The sequence below is a fragment of the Enhydra lutris genome, unplaced genomic scaffold, assembly GCF_002288905.1.
Source record: "Enhydra lutris kenyoni isolate GAN:26980312 unplaced genomic scaffold, ASM228890v2 scaffoldscaffold75, whole genome shotgun sequence".
Classification (NCBI taxonomy): Eukaryota; Metazoa; Chordata; class Mammalia; order Carnivora; family Mustelidae; genus Enhydra; species Enhydra lutris.
This window is the reverse complement of record NW_019154159.1, coordinates 555,637-573,393: the sequence shown is the minus strand read 5'-3', so window position 1 is coordinate 573,393 and position 17,757 is coordinate 555,637. Positions and strand designations below refer to the sequence as shown.

General features: G+C 55.4%; 1 protein-coding gene across 5 annotated transcripts in view; it reads left to right on the top strand.

The window, feature by feature from the left end:
* The window catches only part of LOC111160300 (golgi associated, gamma adaptin ear containing, ARF binding protein 3), a 17,148-nt gene extending 148 nt beyond the window's left edge, over nt 1-17,000 (top strand). Inside the window, exons 2-17 of one of the 5 annotated variants that reach the window (XM_022523270.1) lie at nt 5,860-5,944; nt 6,065-6,140; nt 7,023-7,121; nt 7,880-8,003; nt 8,244-8,347; nt 8,454-8,534; nt 8,883-9,020; nt 9,568-9,649; nt 12,968-13,099; nt 13,386-13,628; nt 14,021-14,091; nt 14,344-14,657; nt 14,883-15,106; nt 15,404-15,573; nt 15,704-15,814; nt 16,027-17,000. In XM_022523270.1, coding sequence (XP_022378978.1) covers nt 5,860-5,944; nt 6,065-6,140; nt 7,023-7,121; nt 7,880-8,003; nt 8,244-8,347; nt 8,454-8,534; nt 8,883-9,020; nt 9,568-9,649; nt 12,968-13,099; nt 13,386-13,628; nt 14,021-14,091; nt 14,344-14,657; nt 14,883-15,106; nt 15,404-15,573; nt 15,704-15,814; nt 16,027-16,137 — 2,165 coding nt within the window. In that variant the 3' untranslated portion in view covers nt 16,138-17,000. Of the gene's footprint in view, nt 1-5,859; nt 5,945-6,064; nt 6,141-7,022; nt 7,122-7,879; nt 8,004-8,243; nt 8,348-8,453; nt 8,535-8,882; nt 9,021-9,567; nt 9,650-9,754; nt 9,887-10,172; nt 10,416-10,593; nt 11,217-11,456; nt 11,561-11,666; nt 11,748-12,095; nt 12,234-12,780; nt 12,863-12,967; nt 13,100-13,385; nt 13,629-14,020; nt 14,092-14,343; nt 14,658-14,882; nt 15,107-15,403; nt 15,574-15,703; nt 15,819-16,026 lie in introns of those variants that run through there. The other 4 variants (XM_022523269.1, XM_022523271.1, XM_022523272.1 and 1 more) reach the window with 4 other exon arrangements.
* The last annotated feature ends 757 nt before the right edge of the window (nt 17,001-17,757 follow it).

Here is a 17,757-nt window from a genome sequence, read left to right as displayed (position 1 = left end):
CCGCCCCACTCCGCCCCACTCCGCCCCACTCCGCCCCACTCCGCCCCACTCCGCCCCACTCCGCCCCACTCCGCGCTCAGGGGCCCGCGGCGGCGTCGCCTAGCAGCCCGCGCCTGGGCTCGCCTTCGCCGCGAGCATTCCGTGATCACGCCCCTTCCCCAGCAGGGCGTCCCGGCCCCCGCCCGGCGCCGCCTCCCACTTCGGCGCGCGGCGGCGTGAGCTCCGGTCCTGTCCGGGCCTCCGCGGGCTCCGGGGAAGCGGCGGCCAAGTGCTTCCGGCTGACACGGCATCGACGATTTGGGGACATTGTGGTGGGGCCGCGCGCCGCCGTGACTCCGGGGCGCCAGTGCCTCAGGATTTGGGCCGAAACTCCGGGAGCGGTGTGGGTGCCGCTGAGCATATACAGCTTCAGAATTGCGACCTTGTATTTGACAAGTGGCCGCCTCGCGCAGGCAGGATGTTTGAAGTAGAAGAATCCAGAAAGGGATAAAGAACAGTTCTACCCTTTTCCTGCAGTGTCCAAGGTTTGGTGATGTCCGTGTTGGGGACACACACACTTGAACATCTTCGCTAGTCATTTGTAGGTAACGTTCCGGGCAAAGCTGAGGAGCACAGCCTAGTGCCGTAGTCACAGCGGCCTGTAGCTTTAATTGCTAATTCATACTGCTATTAAGGAAATACGTGTTGACCTTGTTAGCACACAGTACTCTGCTGAAGGGTTAATAAATTAACTTTCTTATGGGCTTAGAAGAGGCCCCTGGAGGCCTCTTTAAGTGAAGACAAATTAGACGGAGTGTTAAGACAGGATGCCTGGAGACGGCCTTGTGCAAGATCCAGAGCTGTTGCAGGCGATGGTTCTTTCCTCCAATGGCCTGACCTTTCTTCCTTTCTTTTTTTTTTTTTTTCCTGACCTTTCTTAATAAGAAACCACCCCCTTCAGGTGGTTGAACCTAGGTTATGTTTGCAAAATCTGCAGTTGCAGGCAGGTCATAAAGTCCTCCGTGTATAGGGAACTGTTCTTCAAGGAGCTCACAGTGCTCCAAAGATACTCATTTAATTCATTCATCAGGTATCCTCGGGAAGTAGGTACTACTGTCACAATTTCGCAAAAAGAGGACACCCTGACTGTAATCAAACCACTTGCCCAGTGCCATCCAACCAGATATAACTGCGCTGGAATCGATTTGATTCATAGATAATAATGGGGGACGTAGGAGTAATTTGACCTAAGCTGAGTTGAGTAGGCTAGGTTTAGAGTTATATTTTGAAATAGGAGAAGGACAGGCTTGGTTTTGAGGGAGGGTGGAAGTGGTGAGTCAGAGAGTGGGATGGGATCTGTAGACCCTGGAGCTGAGACTGGCCTTTTCCTATTACTTAAATTGACATTAGAGGTGGTGTTAAGATTCTTTCCATTCTTTTCTCTTTTTAAGATTCCATTCTTACCCGTTGTTCTGTTCGCCTTCACAGTTCTTATGACTTACTGGCGTGAACTTTATCTGTTGAATGAACCAGTGTTTGGTTTAGCACTATCTTAGTCTAGGTCCTTGTCACTCCATGGTTTGCCAGAATTATAGAAGCCTTAGCTGGCTCAGTGCCTCAAGTGTCTCCCTACCTCCCCTCTGTCCACTCTGCATTCTGCTCCCAGAAGAGCATTTCTGTATAATCCAGTCGTTCCACTGCTGCACACCTACTGCCGCCTCTTTGTGGCTTCCCGAGAGTCTCCTTGCTGTGGTAAGTCAGGTGTTCTTGTCCCCCCAGTACACTCCGTTCTCGTTCCCCAGAAGCCCTGTCCCCCTTTGCTCAACTAAATGCTTTAAGACCCATCCCAGATTCTCCTTGCCATGGACTGTCTCTTGATGACTTCAGGGAGCTCCTGTAGGAGTGTGGTGGGAGAGAAAGCAGGGAAGTTAGAACCAAATTCTGGAAAAGCTTGAATTCCAGCCCAGGAAGTTTAAATTTTGACAATTATCAGGTCCCCATTCTTACTGTACCTGGTGAAATCCATGTTTTTAGGAGGATCAATATAGGGGTTTTGTATAGGATGCCAAGGAGCAGAAGTTCTGGAAGCAGGTGAAGAAGTAAGGAGGCATGAGGGCAGGGGTAAGAAAGGGAGAGATTTAAAAAGACGTTGAGAAGGAAAGGACCCTGGGCTTCTGGAAGTGGGTGAGAAGGAAGGAGTCAGCAATGGGGGGTTCAAATCCGGATGCCTGGGCATGGGGGCAGAGCGAGCTTTTGAATGATAGCACCATTTATAGAAATGGGGAAGTCAGGAAAGAGAAGTATTGCGTTTGTTTTTAAACTCTTTTTGATCCAAATTATATAATTACATTCTTAAGCTTTTGCTCTGTTTACCTCACACAAGTGGCACCAGAAGAGCATAAGCGCCCCAAAGGTAGACTCTGAGTCTTGGACTCTTTATATAGTCCCATGGCCTACCATGGCCTCGTGTGCTGTGTACTCGTTTTCTTTTAGTTCCATTATTGACTGATTGAATAGTATTGTACAGGGTAGTTGACCTGTGTAGTTAATTTTCTGTAGGTGCTCAACAAAGACTTGGTGACGAAGTCTCTCTTAATTCAAGACCGTAGCACCAAAGGCTGCCTCTTGATTTCCTCTGCATCCTGTGTTGCTGCCTCCGCTCCTCTCTAAGTCATGTGATACATAGACTCTGTCATCTGCGAAATGTCTGAGTCGCGTTGGGATTAGGTAGCCAGTGCTGGCCCTACTGGAACCAACCCTGCTTGACCTTTTGAGGCCCTACTACAGTCAAGGCTACTACTGATGGAACTAAGCTGAAAATGAGAGCCGGGAATCTAGAGGCACAGACACACAAGAAAACAAGGCTTTTAGGAGAGACCTGAAAATAGAAACCTTGAGTCAGTAGAGCCTAGAGCCAGTTCTAGAAGGTGGGGCTTACAGGGGAGGCGATGGTATCCCCTCTCTGCCAGGTGATGGAGCATGTTGAGTGGGTGGGAAGTTGTGTACATCTGCAGGAGGGAGGCAATGGGCAATCGGAGGGATCTAGTTACCCAGAATTATCCCTAGGACTTTCCTCCCCTTCCTAAGGGTGCTTGTGAGCTGGAGAGTTGGAGGAGATACTCAGAACTCGGACTGGCCATTGCTGAAACCAGGGCTCTTTGTGCCCACGTGTGGGCAGAGAGCTCCCCACAGAGTTGCAGTAGGAAAGTCTATCAAGGTGAAAGGAAGTGGGGCACTAGAGAAGTTGAGCACAAGTGGGAAAGAAGTGGGCATATTCCAGACTTGGGCCTGGGGTGCACGTTGGGTGAACGCGCATTGCTCAGGTGGGTGTGGGGGCAGCCGCATCTATGCTGTCCTCTGTACCTTGCCTTTGGGTTGAGAACAGTGCAGGCGAGAGTGTGTGATTTTTTTTCTTACAGCCTGGGGTATGTGACTCTTCTCAAAATAGTAAGAGCAGCAATGGGAAAGGTGGGGCCTCTCAGACCATCTTAGTTTTTGTAGCCTTTAGCTTCTTGATGTCACATGAGAACTTTAAGCAAGGTAGGGATTAGTAACAAATCCTCGCCAACACCTGAGAAGGTATGGGTCAACCAATGGGAGAAACATGGGGCCTCTGGAAGGTGACAGCTTGTAGGTCACTGTGGCAATAAAGAGCCACTCTTTTTTTTTTTCCCAAGCTTTATTTATTTGGGGGCGCCTGGGTGGCTCAGTGAGTTAAAGCCTCTGCCTTCAGGTCAGGTCATGATCCCGGGGTCCTGGAGGGGCCCCTCATAGGGCTCTTCGCTCGGTGGGGAGCCTGCTTCCTCCTCTCTCTCTGCCTGCCTCTCTGCCTACTTGTGATCTCTGTCTGTCAAATGAATGAATAAAGTCTTAAAAAAAAAAAAAGATTTATTTATTTGACAGACAGAGATCACAAGTAGGCAGAGAGAGAGGAAGAAACAGTCTCCCTGCTGAGCAGAGAGCCCGATGCGGGAGTTGATCCTAGGACCCTGAGATCATGACCTGAGCCAAAGGCAGAGGCTCAAGCCATGAGCCACCCAGGCGCCCAAAGAGCCACTCTTGATAGAATTAACCTTGCTTCCCTCCTAGCTTGACATTTTAAAGGGCCTCTTAATTCTCTTTTCAAGATTGAGGACAGATACTTACCTTTTCCTCCAAATAGGAACCAAACAGTCTGAATCTTCTCGAAGTGGAGCGGAAACACTGCAGGCCTTCCCTCTGCCGCAGGGTGGCATCTGCTGCCTTGTCGTGCTTCAGAGCCCCATGAGGGTGGGGGAGGGGAGGGGAGGACGCCAGGAGCCCTAGTTAGGATCTGGTCATGGAGCTAGTGATTTTTGATGTCAGGAAAAAGGAAGTTAAGAAAACAGTCACTAGAAATCAGAATTCAGGAACTTCTGACGATGCCATTTGTGTGGAGGGGCTTTTCCAGGGTTCCATGGCTCTGCTTTTGGCACTGAGGGACAGCTGCAGGAGCGTGGGTATTTAAAAAGGATATACGCCTTCAGCCTCCCATTTGTCTTCTGAACCTGTAGCCCTAAATTTAGCAAACAGCTTGAGGGTGCTTTCTGGAAGAGGCAGACTCCCAAGATGTGAATCAGAGATGGGAACACGGTTCCCCACCCTCGGTGATGGGGCGGGGGGGGGGGGGGTGTGCTCCTTAGCACAGGTTCTGGAGGTAACAGGGGAGGGAGGACCCACACCAGATGCTAAGAGACTTGACACTGAGCTCCTGGCTTTTAAACCCTCCACCATCCTCTGAGAACTCTCCAACACTTGCCTTTGTCATAGGAGACCATTCAGACTTGAGGGTGCTGAATACTTAAGTTCAGTTTCTGCAATCCCATGGATAGATAGCACAATGGTTGGTGCTTGAAGAGGCACGGTAAATATTAGCTCAGTTTAAAATGTGCAGTTTAGGGGCGCCTGGGTGGCTCAGTGGGTTAAGCCGCTGCCTTCGGCTCAGGTCATGATCTCAGAGTGCTGGGATCGAGCCCCGCATCGGGCTCTCTGCTCTCTAGGGGAGCCTGCTTCTTCCTCTCTCTCTGCCTGCTTCTCTGCCTGCTTGTGATCTCTCTGTCAAATAAATAAATAAAATCTTTAAAAAAAAAAATGTGCAGTTTAGGGCGCCTGGGTGGCTCAGTTGGTTAAGCAACTGCCTTTGGCTCAGGTCATGATTCTGGAGTCCTGGGATCAAGTCCCACATCGGGCTCCCTGCTTGGCGGGAGGATTGCTTCTGCCTCTGATCTCTCCCTTCTCACGCTCTCATTCTCTCTCTCTCTCAAATAAATATATATATATTTTAAATGCAGTTTAAAAAAGACATGGAACGCAGGGGGTGCCTTGGTGGCTCAGTCAGTTAAGCGACCTACTCTTGTTTATGGCTCAGGTCATGGTCTCTGGGTTTTGCAGTCGAGCCCTGCATTGGGCTCCACACTGGGCGTGGAGCGTCCTTGGGATTCTCTCAGTCCCTCTCCCCTCTTCCCCTTCTCTCCCCACCCTTCTAAGAAAATAAATAACATTTAAAGCATTAAGAAAAGTTAGGTCTTGAAAACGTTTGTGGGGTGTTTTTTTGTTTGTTTTTGTTTTTGTTTTTTTGGAAGATTTTATTTATTTGACAGAGACCGGGAGGGAGGGAACACAACCAGGGGCAGTGGGAGAGGGAGAAGCAGGCTTCCTGCTGAGTAGGGAGCCCAACACAGGGCTTGATCCCAGTATGCTGGGGTCCTAACCTGAACTGAAAGCAGACGCTTAACGACTGAGCCACCCAGGCGCCCCTGGAAACAAACTCAGCTGCATATCAGTGCCTAAAAAAACCCTCCATTATGTCCTCCTTGCTCTTTATAACAATAACAGTTGTTCTCCACTTTGCTCTGTCCCAAGATAAGGCCACCAATCCTTCCAACCGCCAGGAGGACTGGGAATACATAATTGGCTTCTGTGATCAGATCAACAAAGAGCTTGAAGGGTGAGTCTCCAGGGAGTTCGGGGACAGGGGGGGGTGTTGCTGGAGAACCCGACAGGCCAAGGAGGGCCCGGCGCGTAGCCCCGGGCTCAGTGCCTGAAAGCCTGGTCTGCTTCCTCGCAGGCCGCAGATCGCTGTCCGACTGCTGGCCCATAAGATCCAGTCTCCGCAGGAATGGGAGGCGGTCCAGGCGCTGACGGTAGGTCCTTCCGCTCTGACGGTGGATTTTAACGAGCCCAGGCCTTTCCTCGAGCACCCACTGGGCTCTCAGAGGTTTTCAGGGCTCACGTCCTATGGCAGCTGAAGGTTCTTGGTACTAGTGTCCGGAACGTGTTCCATAAACTATGCCACAAATGTGTGTGCCCTTGCGTGCGGCACCGAGGCTGCAGAGAGGCCCGCGGTGCGGTCACTGCAGGCTGGGCTGCTGGTCCAGTGGGAGAGGCCGAGTGACTGAGGGCGGGGGCCAGAGGCCAGGGCCCTGAGCCCGGGCTGGAGCTCAACGGTGGCATCTTGCAGAGATGCTGACAGAGCTGTTTTGCTGTTTAAAGAGTTGGCCAACTAAAGAAGAGTCGGCGAGTGTAACTTGTTCTGTAGCTACAGTAATGCTTGTTCCTACTCAAGGTACCACACCAAGCGGCAGGTCTTAGAGGATTCAGAGCATAGCCGCGCTCACAGGACCCCCGGGGCTCTCCCCTGACTTCATTTGGGGCGTGGGAAAAGACGCTGAGAAGGAAAGGACCCTGGGCTTCTGGCCGGCGCACATGCGCACCTGTTTGCACTGTAGAGCGAAGGCCTTACAGCTGTGGTTCTCAGCTGGGGCGCTTTTGTTCCCCAGGGGACATCTGGCAGTGTCTGGAGACACTGGGTTGTCACCTCATGGGGTGCTGCTAGCATCTAGAGGATGTGTCTAGACATCTTCTAATGCACAGGACAAGCTTCCACGCAAAGAGTGACCGGCCCAGCACGTCAGCAGTGGCGTGGCTGAAAAACCCAGCTTGACAGAGTCGGAAGCCGAGGAAGGGAACACTGTGGAGGCGCCTCGGTGTGGGTCCTGGCTGAGCACCCCGTGCTGTGGCCGCAGGTGCTGGAGGCGTGCGCGAAGAACTGCGGGAGGAGGTTTCGTAACGAAGTGGGCAAGTTCCGGTTTTTGAATGAGTTAATCAAAGTCGTCTCTCCAAAGGTCAGTCGGGGCAGCGTCCTCATTCGGGAACTCCTTTGCGTCCCCCGCCCCCCATCCTACTGGCTTCACGGTGCAGCCACCTCTCCACAGAGCTGTCTTTAGAGAGCTGCCCATGTCCGGGCCTTGGGGACTAGGCCCTGAGGGCAGCACAGGGGCCAGGAGGCCACGGGGCGGGCAGCCCTCTCACGGACTCCGGGCCTGATGGTGAGAAGTGATGTGGCAGCAGGTGCGGGTGCATGCGGGTGGGGAGGGTTCCCTGGGGGCTGGTCACTGGGGTCCGTCTTACGGACGGAGTTAGGGCCCCTGGGGGCTGGTCACTGGGGTCCGTCTTACGGACGGAGTTAGGGCTCCTGGGGACGGTGGTCACTTGGGTCCGTCTTACAGAGTTAGGCTCAGCTTCTCAGCTTCTGTGGCACGCTGGTGTGGCTTTTGCTCTGGGCACCACTTAAAGCACAGGGAGCGGTTTTTCATAGTTAAGACATTCTCATTAATTCCTTTGAGATAAAATGCTATTGTCTCTGGGAGATTGTGCGTGGAAACGCAGTGGCGGGCTCCCGGCTCCCTGCCTGAGCAGACTGTATCCCTGAGACAGCTTTGTCATGGGTGGTTTCCTCCCGTCCCCACACTGTCACACATACCTAACACCTGCTGGTTTGGGGTGGGCCTGAAGACTGGAGCGGACTAGCAGCCTTTCATTCCCACGGTTCCTGCCTCCGGACGGCAGTTATGAGGTTTTCCCATTTCCTTTTGCCTCTTAGTACCTAGGGGACAGGGTGTCTGAGAAGGTGAAGACCAAGGTTATCGAGCTGCTTTACAGCTGGACGTTGGCCCTGCCGGAAGAAACCAAGATCAAGGATGCTTACCACATGCTGAAGAGACAGGGTATGTGCTTGCCTTCCCTCAGCCTTAAAGCATCCCCAAGCTGGCTAAGGCCAGGAAGAATGAGGGGTGTCTGCCGTCCCTTTCTTCCTCCTGAGGACAAGAAGGGCTCAGCTGCAGTTTGATGGGCCAAGCCCTGGCAGGCCGTCATCCCAGGGATGGGCCTTGCCTTGCTGTGTGAGAAAAGGCATCAGAATGACCCCAGCGTGAGCCAGCACTCTGCCCCCCTTGTGTTCCTGTCAGGCATCGTGCAGTCTGACCCACTGATCCCTGTGGACAGGACGCTGATCCCGTCTCCACCACCTCGTCCCAAGAATCCTGTTTTTGATGATGAGGAGAAATCCAAGGTAAAGCACACCCCAGTCAATAGCGTCCTCGGATGGGGAGGGAGGGGTTCCTCTGTGGTCTCTCCAGGTGGGGTGCTACCTTTCCCTTTGGTACCTCCTCTTCCAGCTTTTAGCCAAGTTGTTGAAAAGCAAAAACCCAGATGACCTACAAGAGGCCAACAAGCTCATCAAGTCCATGGTGAAGGAAGTAAGTGGCCCAGGGCCTTGGGGTGGAGGAACCCGTGACCACAGAGCAAGAGTCCCTTCCCCCAGCTTGAGGCCAGAGAGCGGGAGGCGCCCTGGAGCTTGGGGGGTAGAATGGGTTAGAGGAGCGTGCACGGATGGGGGCAGTTGAGGGTTGGGGGCGGGCCGTTATTTTAAAAGACAAACTAGGTTGAGACTGAGGCCTTACGGTTCCCAAGAACCATGCATTAAAAGGAGCTTCCACTGGGACTAGCTTTTGCTCACGTTCTCTGGTGCAATCCTTGCTGTGGGGCACGGGGGCCGGTGGGATTAGTCTGGTTAAGCTTTTTCTCCTTGATCATCTTTGCTGTAGGATGAGGCGCGGATCCAGAAGGTGACCAAGCGTCTGCACACTTTAGAGGAGGTTAATAACAACGTAAAGCTGCTCAGTGAGATGCTGCTTCATTATAGCAAAGAGGACTCTTCGGAGGCCGATAAAGAGCTCATGAAGGTAGGCACATCCCAGGAGAGCCACACTCCGGGAAAGCCAGCCAGCCTGTGCCCAGTACCAGCCCTGCTGTTCCTTGTTAATCAGCATAGCAACCAGGTTTGGGGGTGGTACCCCGCCTTGACACCTGCTGTGGCTAACCTACTCAGGACAGAAGAGCTGCGGGTACACCCAAGTCTGGGGGACTCTGCGGACCCGCCCCTGGGGCTCACTTCTCTCTGCCGCTCCTTCTGCCTCAGCAACATTTGGGCAGAGACACCCACCACGTGCGCCTGATGCCGCACCTTAGTCCTTGGCTCCGTGCTCTGAATTCTGAGCCATATGCCGGCCTCAGGGACAGGAAGGGACCTATTTCCCCTGGTTCTAAGCAGATATCCTAGGTGACACCGTGCAGTGGAAGCTGGCAGCAGGAAAAGGCGTCCTCAGAGCCCCGTGCCACCAGTGACTGACTGTGGCAGTAGGGGAGCCCTGGACTTTCTGGACATGGACACTGAATTAGGTCATTGCCAGGGGACCCTGTGGCTCACTTTAAGGTCTGGGATTCTTTCAGGAGCTGTTTGATCGGTGTGAGAATAAGAGGCGGACGTTATTCAAACTAGCCAGTGAGACGGAGGACAACGACAACAGTTTGGGTGAGTCAAAGAATAGTTGACAAGGATGACCTAGGAATTTGGATTTGGCCAGGGGGATGGGGGAGTGTCATGGCCAAGAGTGAGAAGTACCTCTTTCTGCTCTAGGGGACATCCTCCAGGCCAGCGACAACCTCTCCCGGGTCATCAACTCTTACAAAACAGTTGTTGAAGAGCAGGTTATCAATGGTGAGATGGCCGACGCGGCCGTGCCAGATGCGGCCCTGCCAGATGTGGAAGGTAAAATGTTCTAGTTCCCCATTTTGGACCCATCCAGACCAGCCCCAGGCCCCACCAGCCAGCCATGAGTGCGTGACCTGCATGTCATCCCACGCGGCCCAAGGGGATTCTAAGCCCTTCCAGGTGCCCCTCCGGCTCCCCAGGGGCCAGGAGCTGTGGATAGGGTTTTCTTTGCTTGCTTTTCTTCAGTATTAGGCTGGAGGCTGTAGTCAGGGTTCTGCTTCCTGCTGTGCAGCCACTAGAGTGGCCCCCAATCATTCGTGTCCCCTTCCTTCCACCCCTCCAGGAAACCACTCTAGGAACCAGGGCACTCTCATCGACCTGGCTGAGTTGGACACACCCAGCAGTTCATCCTCCACGTCGGCCCCAGCGGCTGCCCCACTGGCCTCTGGCATCCCTATCCTCCCTCCGCCCCCTCAGACCTCGGGTCCTGGGCGCAGCCACTCGTCCAGCCAGGCTGAAGCCACCGCGGGACCCAACAGCACAAGCAACGCCCTCTGCCTGCTGGACGAGGAGCTGCTCTGCTTGGGTGCGTCTCGGAGGGAGGCTGTGAAGGGCTTCTCTTGATGGGCTCAGCAGAGCCAAGGGCATGCGGAATTGGGAAGAATCGGGAATGCCTCATGGACTTAGCAGGGGCAGGGAAGGGGACTTCAGGTGTGAGGAGGGTCAAGTTCAGTGTGCTCAGGCCTGCAGTACGGTGTGCCCTGGGGGCTGGTCACTGGGGTCCGTCTTACGGACGGAGTTAGGGCCCCTGGGGGCTGGTCACTGGGGTCCGTCTTACGGACGGAGTTAGGGCTCCTGGGGACGGTGGTCACTTGGGTCCGTCTTACAGAGTTAGGCTCAGCTTCTCAGCTTCTGTGGCACGCTGGTGTGGCTTTTGCTCTGGGCACCACTTAAAGCACAGGGAGCGGTTTTTCATAGTTAAGACATTCTCATTAATTCCTTTGAGATAAAATGCTATTGTCTCTGGGAGATTGTGCGTGGAAACGCAGTGGCGGGCTCCCGGCTCCCTGCCTGAGCAGACTGTATCCCTGAGACAGCTTTGTCATGGGTGGTTTCCTCCCGTCCCCACACTGTCACACATACCTAACACCTGCTGGTTTGGGGTGGGCCTGAAGACTGGAGCGGACTAGCAGCCTTTCATTCCCACGGTTCCTGCCTCCGGACGGCAGTTATGAGGTTTTCCCATTTCCTTTTGCCTCTTAGTACCTAGGGGACAGGGTGTCTGAGAAGGTGAAGACCAAGGTTATCGAGCTGCTTTACAGCTGGACGTTGGCCCTGCCGGAAGAAACCAAGATCAAGGATGCTTACCACATGCTGAAGAGACAGGGTATGTGCTTGCCTTCCCTCAGCCTTAAAGCATCCCCAAGCTGGCTAAGGCCAGGAAGAATGAGGGGTGTCTGCCGTCCCTTTCTTCCTCCTGAGGACAAGAAGGGCTCAGCTGCAGTTTGATGGGCCAAGCCCTGGCAGGCCGTCATCCCAGGGATGGGCCTTGCCTTGCTGTGTGAGAAAAGGCATCAGAATGACCCCAGCGTGAGCCAGCACTCTGCCCCCCTTGTGTTCCTGTCAGGCATCGTGCAGTCTGACCCACTGATCCCTGTGGACAGGACGCTGATCCCGTCTCCACCACCTCGTCCCAAGAATCCTGTTTTTGATGATGAGGAGAAATCCAAGGTAAAGCACACCCCAGTCAATAGCGTCCTCGGATGGGGAGGGAGGGGTTCCTCTGTGGTCTCTCCAGGTGGGGTGCTACCTTTCCCTTTGGTACCTCCTCTTCCAGCTTTTAGCCAAGTTGTTGAAAAGCAAAAACCCAGATGACCTACAAGAGGCCAACAAGCTCATCAAGTCCATGGTGAAGGAAGTAAGTGGCCCAGGGCCTTGGGGTGGAGGAACCCGTGACCACAGAGCAAGAGTCCCTTCCCCCAGCTTGAGGCCAGAGAGCGGGAGGCGCCCTGGAGCTTGGGGGGTAGAATGGGTTAGAGGAGCGTGCACGGATGGGGGCAGTTGAGGGTTGGGGGCGGGCCGTTATTTTAAAAGACAAACTAGGTTGAGACTGAGGCCTTACGGTTCCCAAGAACCATGCATTAAAAGGAGCTTCCACTGGGACTAGCTTTTGCTCACGTTCTCTGGTGCAATCCTTGCTGTGGGGCACGGGGGCCGGTGGGATTAGTCTGGTTAAGCTTTTTCTCCTTGATCATCTTTGCTGTAGGATGAGGCGCGGATCCAGAAGGTGACCAAGCGTCTGCACACTTTAGAGGAGGTTAATAACAACGTAAAGCTGCTCAGTGAGATGCTGCTTCATTATAGCAAAGAGGACTCTTCGGAGGCCGATAAAGAGCTCATGAAGGTAGGCACATCCCAGGAGAGCCACACTCCGGGAAAGCCAGCCAGCCTGTGCCCAGTACCAGCCCTGCTGTTCCTTGTTAATCAGCATAGCAACCAGGTTTGGGGGTGGTACCCCGCCTTGACACCTGCTGTGGCTAACCTACTCAGGACAGAAGAGCTGCGGGTACACCCAAGTCTGGGGGACTCTGCGGACCCGCCCCTGGGGCTCACTTCTCTCTGCCACTCCTTCTGCCTCAGCAACATTTGGGCAGAGACACCCACCACGTGCGCCTGATGCCGCACCTTAGTCCTTGGCTCCGTGCTCTGAATTCTGAGCCATATGCCGGCCTCAGGGACAGGAAGGGACCTATTTCCCCTGGTTCTAAGCAGATATCCTAGGTGACACCGTGCAGTGGAAGCTGGCAGCAGGAAAAGGCGTCCTCAGAGCCCCGTGCCACCAGTGACTGACTGTGGCAGTAGGGGAGCCCTGGACTTTCTGGACATGGACACTGAATTAGGTCATTGCCAGGGGACCCTGTGGCTCACTTTAAGGTCTGGGATTCTTTCAGGAGCTGTTTGATCGGTGTGAGAATAAGAGGCGGACGTTATTCAAACTAGCCAGTGAGACGGAGGACAACGACAACAGTTTGGGTGAGTCAAAGAATAGTTGACAAGGATGACCTAGGAATTTGGATTTGGCCAGGGGGATGGGGGAGTGTCATGGCCAAGAGTGAGAAGTACCTCTTTCTGCTCTAGGGGACATCCTCCAGGCCAGCGACAACCTCTCCCGGGTCATCAACTCTTACAAAACAGTTGTTGAAGAGCAGGTTATCAATGGTGAGATGGCCGACGCGGCCGTGCCAGATGCGGCCCTGCCAGATGCGGAAGGTAAAATGTTCTAGTTCCCCATTTTGGACCCATCCAGACCAGCCCCAGGCCCCACCAGCCAGCCATGAGTGCGTGACCTGCATGTCATCCCACGCGGCCCAAGGGGATTCTAAGCCCTTCCAGGTGCCCCTCCGGCTCCCCAGGGGCCAGGAGCTGTGGATAGGGTTTTCTTTGCTTGCTTTTCTTCAGTATTAGGCTGGAGGCTGTAGTCAGGGTTCTGCTTCCTGCTGTGCAGCCACTAGAGTGGCCCCCAATCATTCGTGTCCCCTTCCTTCCACCCCTCCAGGAAACCACTCTAGGAACCAGGGCACTCTCATCGACCTGGCTGAGTTGGACACACCCAGCAGTTCATCCTCCACGTCGGCCCCAGCGGCTGCCCCACTGGCCTCTGGCATCCCTATCCTCCCTCCGCCCCCTCAGACCTCGGGTCCTGGGCGCAGCCACTCGTCCAGCCAGGCTGAAGCCACCGCGGGACCCAACAGCACAAGCAACGCCCTCTGCCTGCTGGACGAGGAGCTGCTCTGCTTGGGTGCGTCTCGGAGGGAGGCTGTGAAGGGCTTCTCTTGATGGGCTCAGCAGAGCCAAGGGCATGCGGAATTGGGAAGAATCGGGAATGCCTCATGGACTTAGCAGGGGCAGGGAAGGGGACTTCAGGTGTGAGGAGGGTCAAGTTCAGTGTGCTCAGGCCTGCAGTACGGTGTGCGCACAAACTCCAGAATGGACACGGTGCACGGTCTTGCTTTGTCCCCTCTCCCCTGGAGGCCTCCCCCACTGCGAAAGGACTGGAGAGCATCCCTCTCCCTCTGGAGGCTACCTGGAAAAATACTTTGTCCCCACCTGTCACCCTTTTGTCAGCGACTTTTGTCATGAATGGAGCTACCCCAGGGCCAGAGCCCCTTCACCTTTGTCTTTTGTTTCCAGGCCTTGCTGACCCAGCCCCCACTGCTCCTCCCAAAGAGTCAGCTGCAAACAGCCAGTGGTCCCTGTTCCAGGTAGGGACGGCACCAAAGTGCTCAGCCAGCTCCCCAGGCGTCCTCTTTCCCAGCTCATCCTCCGAGGTGGTTGGCTGCGGCACTGCCCCAGCTGCACTGGAGAACACTGATCCCATAAGGGCGGGCCCGAGCCCTTCAGAGGGCTGCTAGTCCAGTGCAGTCCTAGTAGGGCCTCCAGCTGGAGACCCTAAACCCACCAACTACAGGAGCCCTCCCTGCCCTTGGCTCACGCACACTTTCTTCTCCGAGCAGAACGAGCAGCCAGACCTGGACTTCTGCAGCCCCAAGCCTGGGAGTGCTTCCTGCAGCCCCTCAGACGGGCCTCTTGTCCCGGCCTCAGCACCCTCTGCAGGCAGCTCTCAGGCCCCGCTGCCTCCTCCCTTCCCAGCTCCTGTGGTCCCAGCCAGTGTTCCTGCCCCCAGAGCAGGCTCCTTCTTGTTCCCGACTGGACTGGCCCCGGCCCCGAAGGCTGAGTCCACAGCCCTCGGGTACCATGGCTCCGCTTTGGGGGATAGCAGCCTGCACCAGCTAGATGCCCTTGACCATCTTCTTGAAGAGACCAGAGTGTAATGAGTGGGATATGTGGGGGTCAGGGGGGCTGGGCCTGGGCTTGACAGAACCAGAGAGCAGCTCCGGAGGGGCCGGGGATGTTCCTTTTGGGTCTACTGGCTGGACTCTGGAAATGGGCAGGGGTGGTAAGAACCAGCCGTGTGCCCTGGGGGACGTGTAAGGGTTGGCCCAGCAGCTGCCCCTGGTCTCTGACTTGCCTTGTCCTCCTTCCTGCCTCTCAGGACCTCAGGCCTGGTGAAACCGGTCTCTTCCATCTTCTTTCCTGGGGCTACCACCTCCCCTCTGATCCCTGCCGGCACCACTGCTAGGCCTCTCCTCCCCTTCTCCCCAGGGCCTGGCAGCCCTCTCTTCCAGCCGCCTTCCTTCCAGTCCCAGGGCAGCCCCCTGAAGGGGCCAGAGCTCTCCCTGGCCAGTGTCCACGTCCCCCTGGAATCTATCAAGCCAAGTAGGTGTGCGAAGCTTGGGGTGGGAGGGGGAGGCGGCACCCACCGCTTGCTGTGATCCGGGGAGAGGGGTGGGCCCAGGCTCTCCTTGCCCCCCTCTCCCGTCTCTTAGAGCCCAACGTGACGGGTCTTCCTGCTGTCTCAGCCTGTGCTTGTTGCCTCTGTGCTCTCTCGGGGGTTCTGGCTGATTCTTTCCGGGAGCTTGCTGGCCACAGGTGGAGCCCAGGCCCAACCACACACCCTCCCCTCAGGGCACTGTGGGCTTTCTCCTTCCACACCCACCTGATCTCTGCTTACAGGCAGCGCCCTTCCTGTGACAGCCTATGATAAAAATGGCTTCCGCATCCTCTTCCACTTTGCCAAGGAGTGTCCACCTGGACGGCCTGATGTGCTGGTGGTGGTGGTGTCCATGCTGAATACCGCTCCCTTGCCTATCAAGAGCATCGTGCTACAAGCCGCCGTGCCAAAGGTACCCCTGGCACCCGACTGTGTTGAGGGACCCCGAGGCCAATGGGCAGCAGCATGTGTCTGGGATTCTAGTGGGCTCCTGCTCAGGGGCACCTGCCATGCTCTTCAAAAGAGCTTCTCTTTCTCTTCAGTCGATGAAGGTGAAGTTACAGCCACCCTCTGGGACAGAGCTGTCTCCATTTAGCCCCATCCAGCCTCCTGCAGCCATCACCCAGGTCATGCTGCTGGCCAATCCACTGAAGGTGAGCTAGAACCCGGCTCCGGCCTGAAGCCCTGGCTACCCTACACCCCCGCCACCCCGGCCCCAATCAGGCCCTCAGCCCCTGCTTTTGATACTGTAGCACTTGCCGTGTCCCTCCCCTGCCCGGGGTTGAATGGCTGAATGAGGACAAAGTGGGAGGAGTGGCTGGGAAAGGGCCCTAAGGTCATGTCTTAAGTCCTCTGTCCCTCACAGGAGAAGGCGAGGCTTCGGTATAGGCTGACTTTCGCCCTGGGAGAGCAGCTGAGCACAGAGGTGGGCGAGGTGGACCAGTTCCCTCCCGTGGAGCAGTGGGGTAACCTATGACCCCAGAGGACTTTCTGTCATCACACTGAAGCCAGGCAGGCTGCTGCAAGACGGGAGGGAGGGCTCCCCGGTCCAGTCACCCTCCACATCCTGGATACAGCGTTTGGAGCTTGGATATGGAGCAGGGGCCCTGGGCATCGCTGCTGGGAGCCGGGCTGCTGCTGTGATGCTCTCTCCCTTGGCCCCCTAAAAGGACCTGATTTTTGTCTACCTGTGTGACTTGAAGTGGCCATGTACTGTCAGGGGTGGGGAGTGGCCCCAGACTCCGCACTCTGGCCCTGGCTGGAGCAGGCTTTCCCCCTCATGCTGGCATCCTGATGCCATGGTGGGGGGAGGTCCCTAAGAGACTCGGGGCTCTCCCTCCCTCAAGGACCACATCCTCACACCCTTAGAGGCCTCAGCCCCATGTCACTACTCTGTGCTTCCCCTGCTGGCAGACTCCTGCTCCCACCTCCAGGGAGGTAGGCAAAGCCCCGGGGCCCTCAACAGCCCTGGGCACCGAGTGAGTTGGTGCACTGCTGTGTCTCCGGCTCTGCCCTCCGTGGGCAGCATGCTGGAACAGCCGCCGGGTGAGGCGTTGTGTGCTTGTCTCTGGTGGTGGCAGGCTGTGTCCTATGGACATCTCAGTAAAATGGGGAATTAGCCTGTCAGAACTTGGCCTTGTGACAGTCAAAACTAGGGATACAAAAGAAAATGGAAGAGAACCAGTATTTCCCCTTCTCTGGAAGCAGGCACCCAGAGCTTTCTGGGGTAAGTGTGCCTCCTGCCTTGGGAACAGGCCATCCTACTCACTACCTCTTGCTTGGCATGAAATAAACTGCTCTTCTGCCCTTCGAGTCTGAAGGGGAGAACAACTCCCATCACCCTGTGTCCTCCTGCTTGGGCGCCCCCCTCTTCCCACCAGATGGCCTGTGGTGCGGCACATGTTTGGGAACTGGAGGCCTCAGGCTCGGGCAGTTTGCACCAGACTTCTCTCCGTCCCTGCTGCCCTGGAGCCTTGGCCGTCCCCAGCTGCCAGCGAGATACGCGCTCTGGAGGTGGTGAGGTTAGGGACCATGGTTGAATCGAGTCACCAGACCCTATTTCAACAGTGCTCGGCTCCAAAGAGCTTGTCCCACTTGCTCCGTACATCAGGTACAACTGGGCCAGGGCCTCGAGGCCTCACGGGGCAACAGGCCAGTGAGGGTCACCAGCTACGGAAAGAGCACAGCTTGCCTGAGCTCAGCTGGAGGGCACAGAGCCATCTCTGGGGAAAAGTGGCACAGACCACACTCCCTCATCCCTCCCTGCACTGCCAGGTGTCCCCACTATGTCCCTCCACCCTGAGCGAGCAGGATTCACGGCTTCATTAGCACAGGTCAAAGGTGAATCAGTTTCACTACTTACAGAAGAAACCCAAGAGCTTCCCAGAGACCAGCTGCTTGCAGCCCTCGGAAGGTTTGTGGAATTACTATATAGAAATATACCTTTACAATAAGCTTTAGACATCAAAATTATCTGAGTGTTACTACTGAGGTCACTGCTTTGTGACAAATGGCTGTATACATACACCGATCTGCTGCCCTTGCTGTGCTGCATGTTAAATAAAATCATTTCTGCCCTACCTGGAATCCTAATACA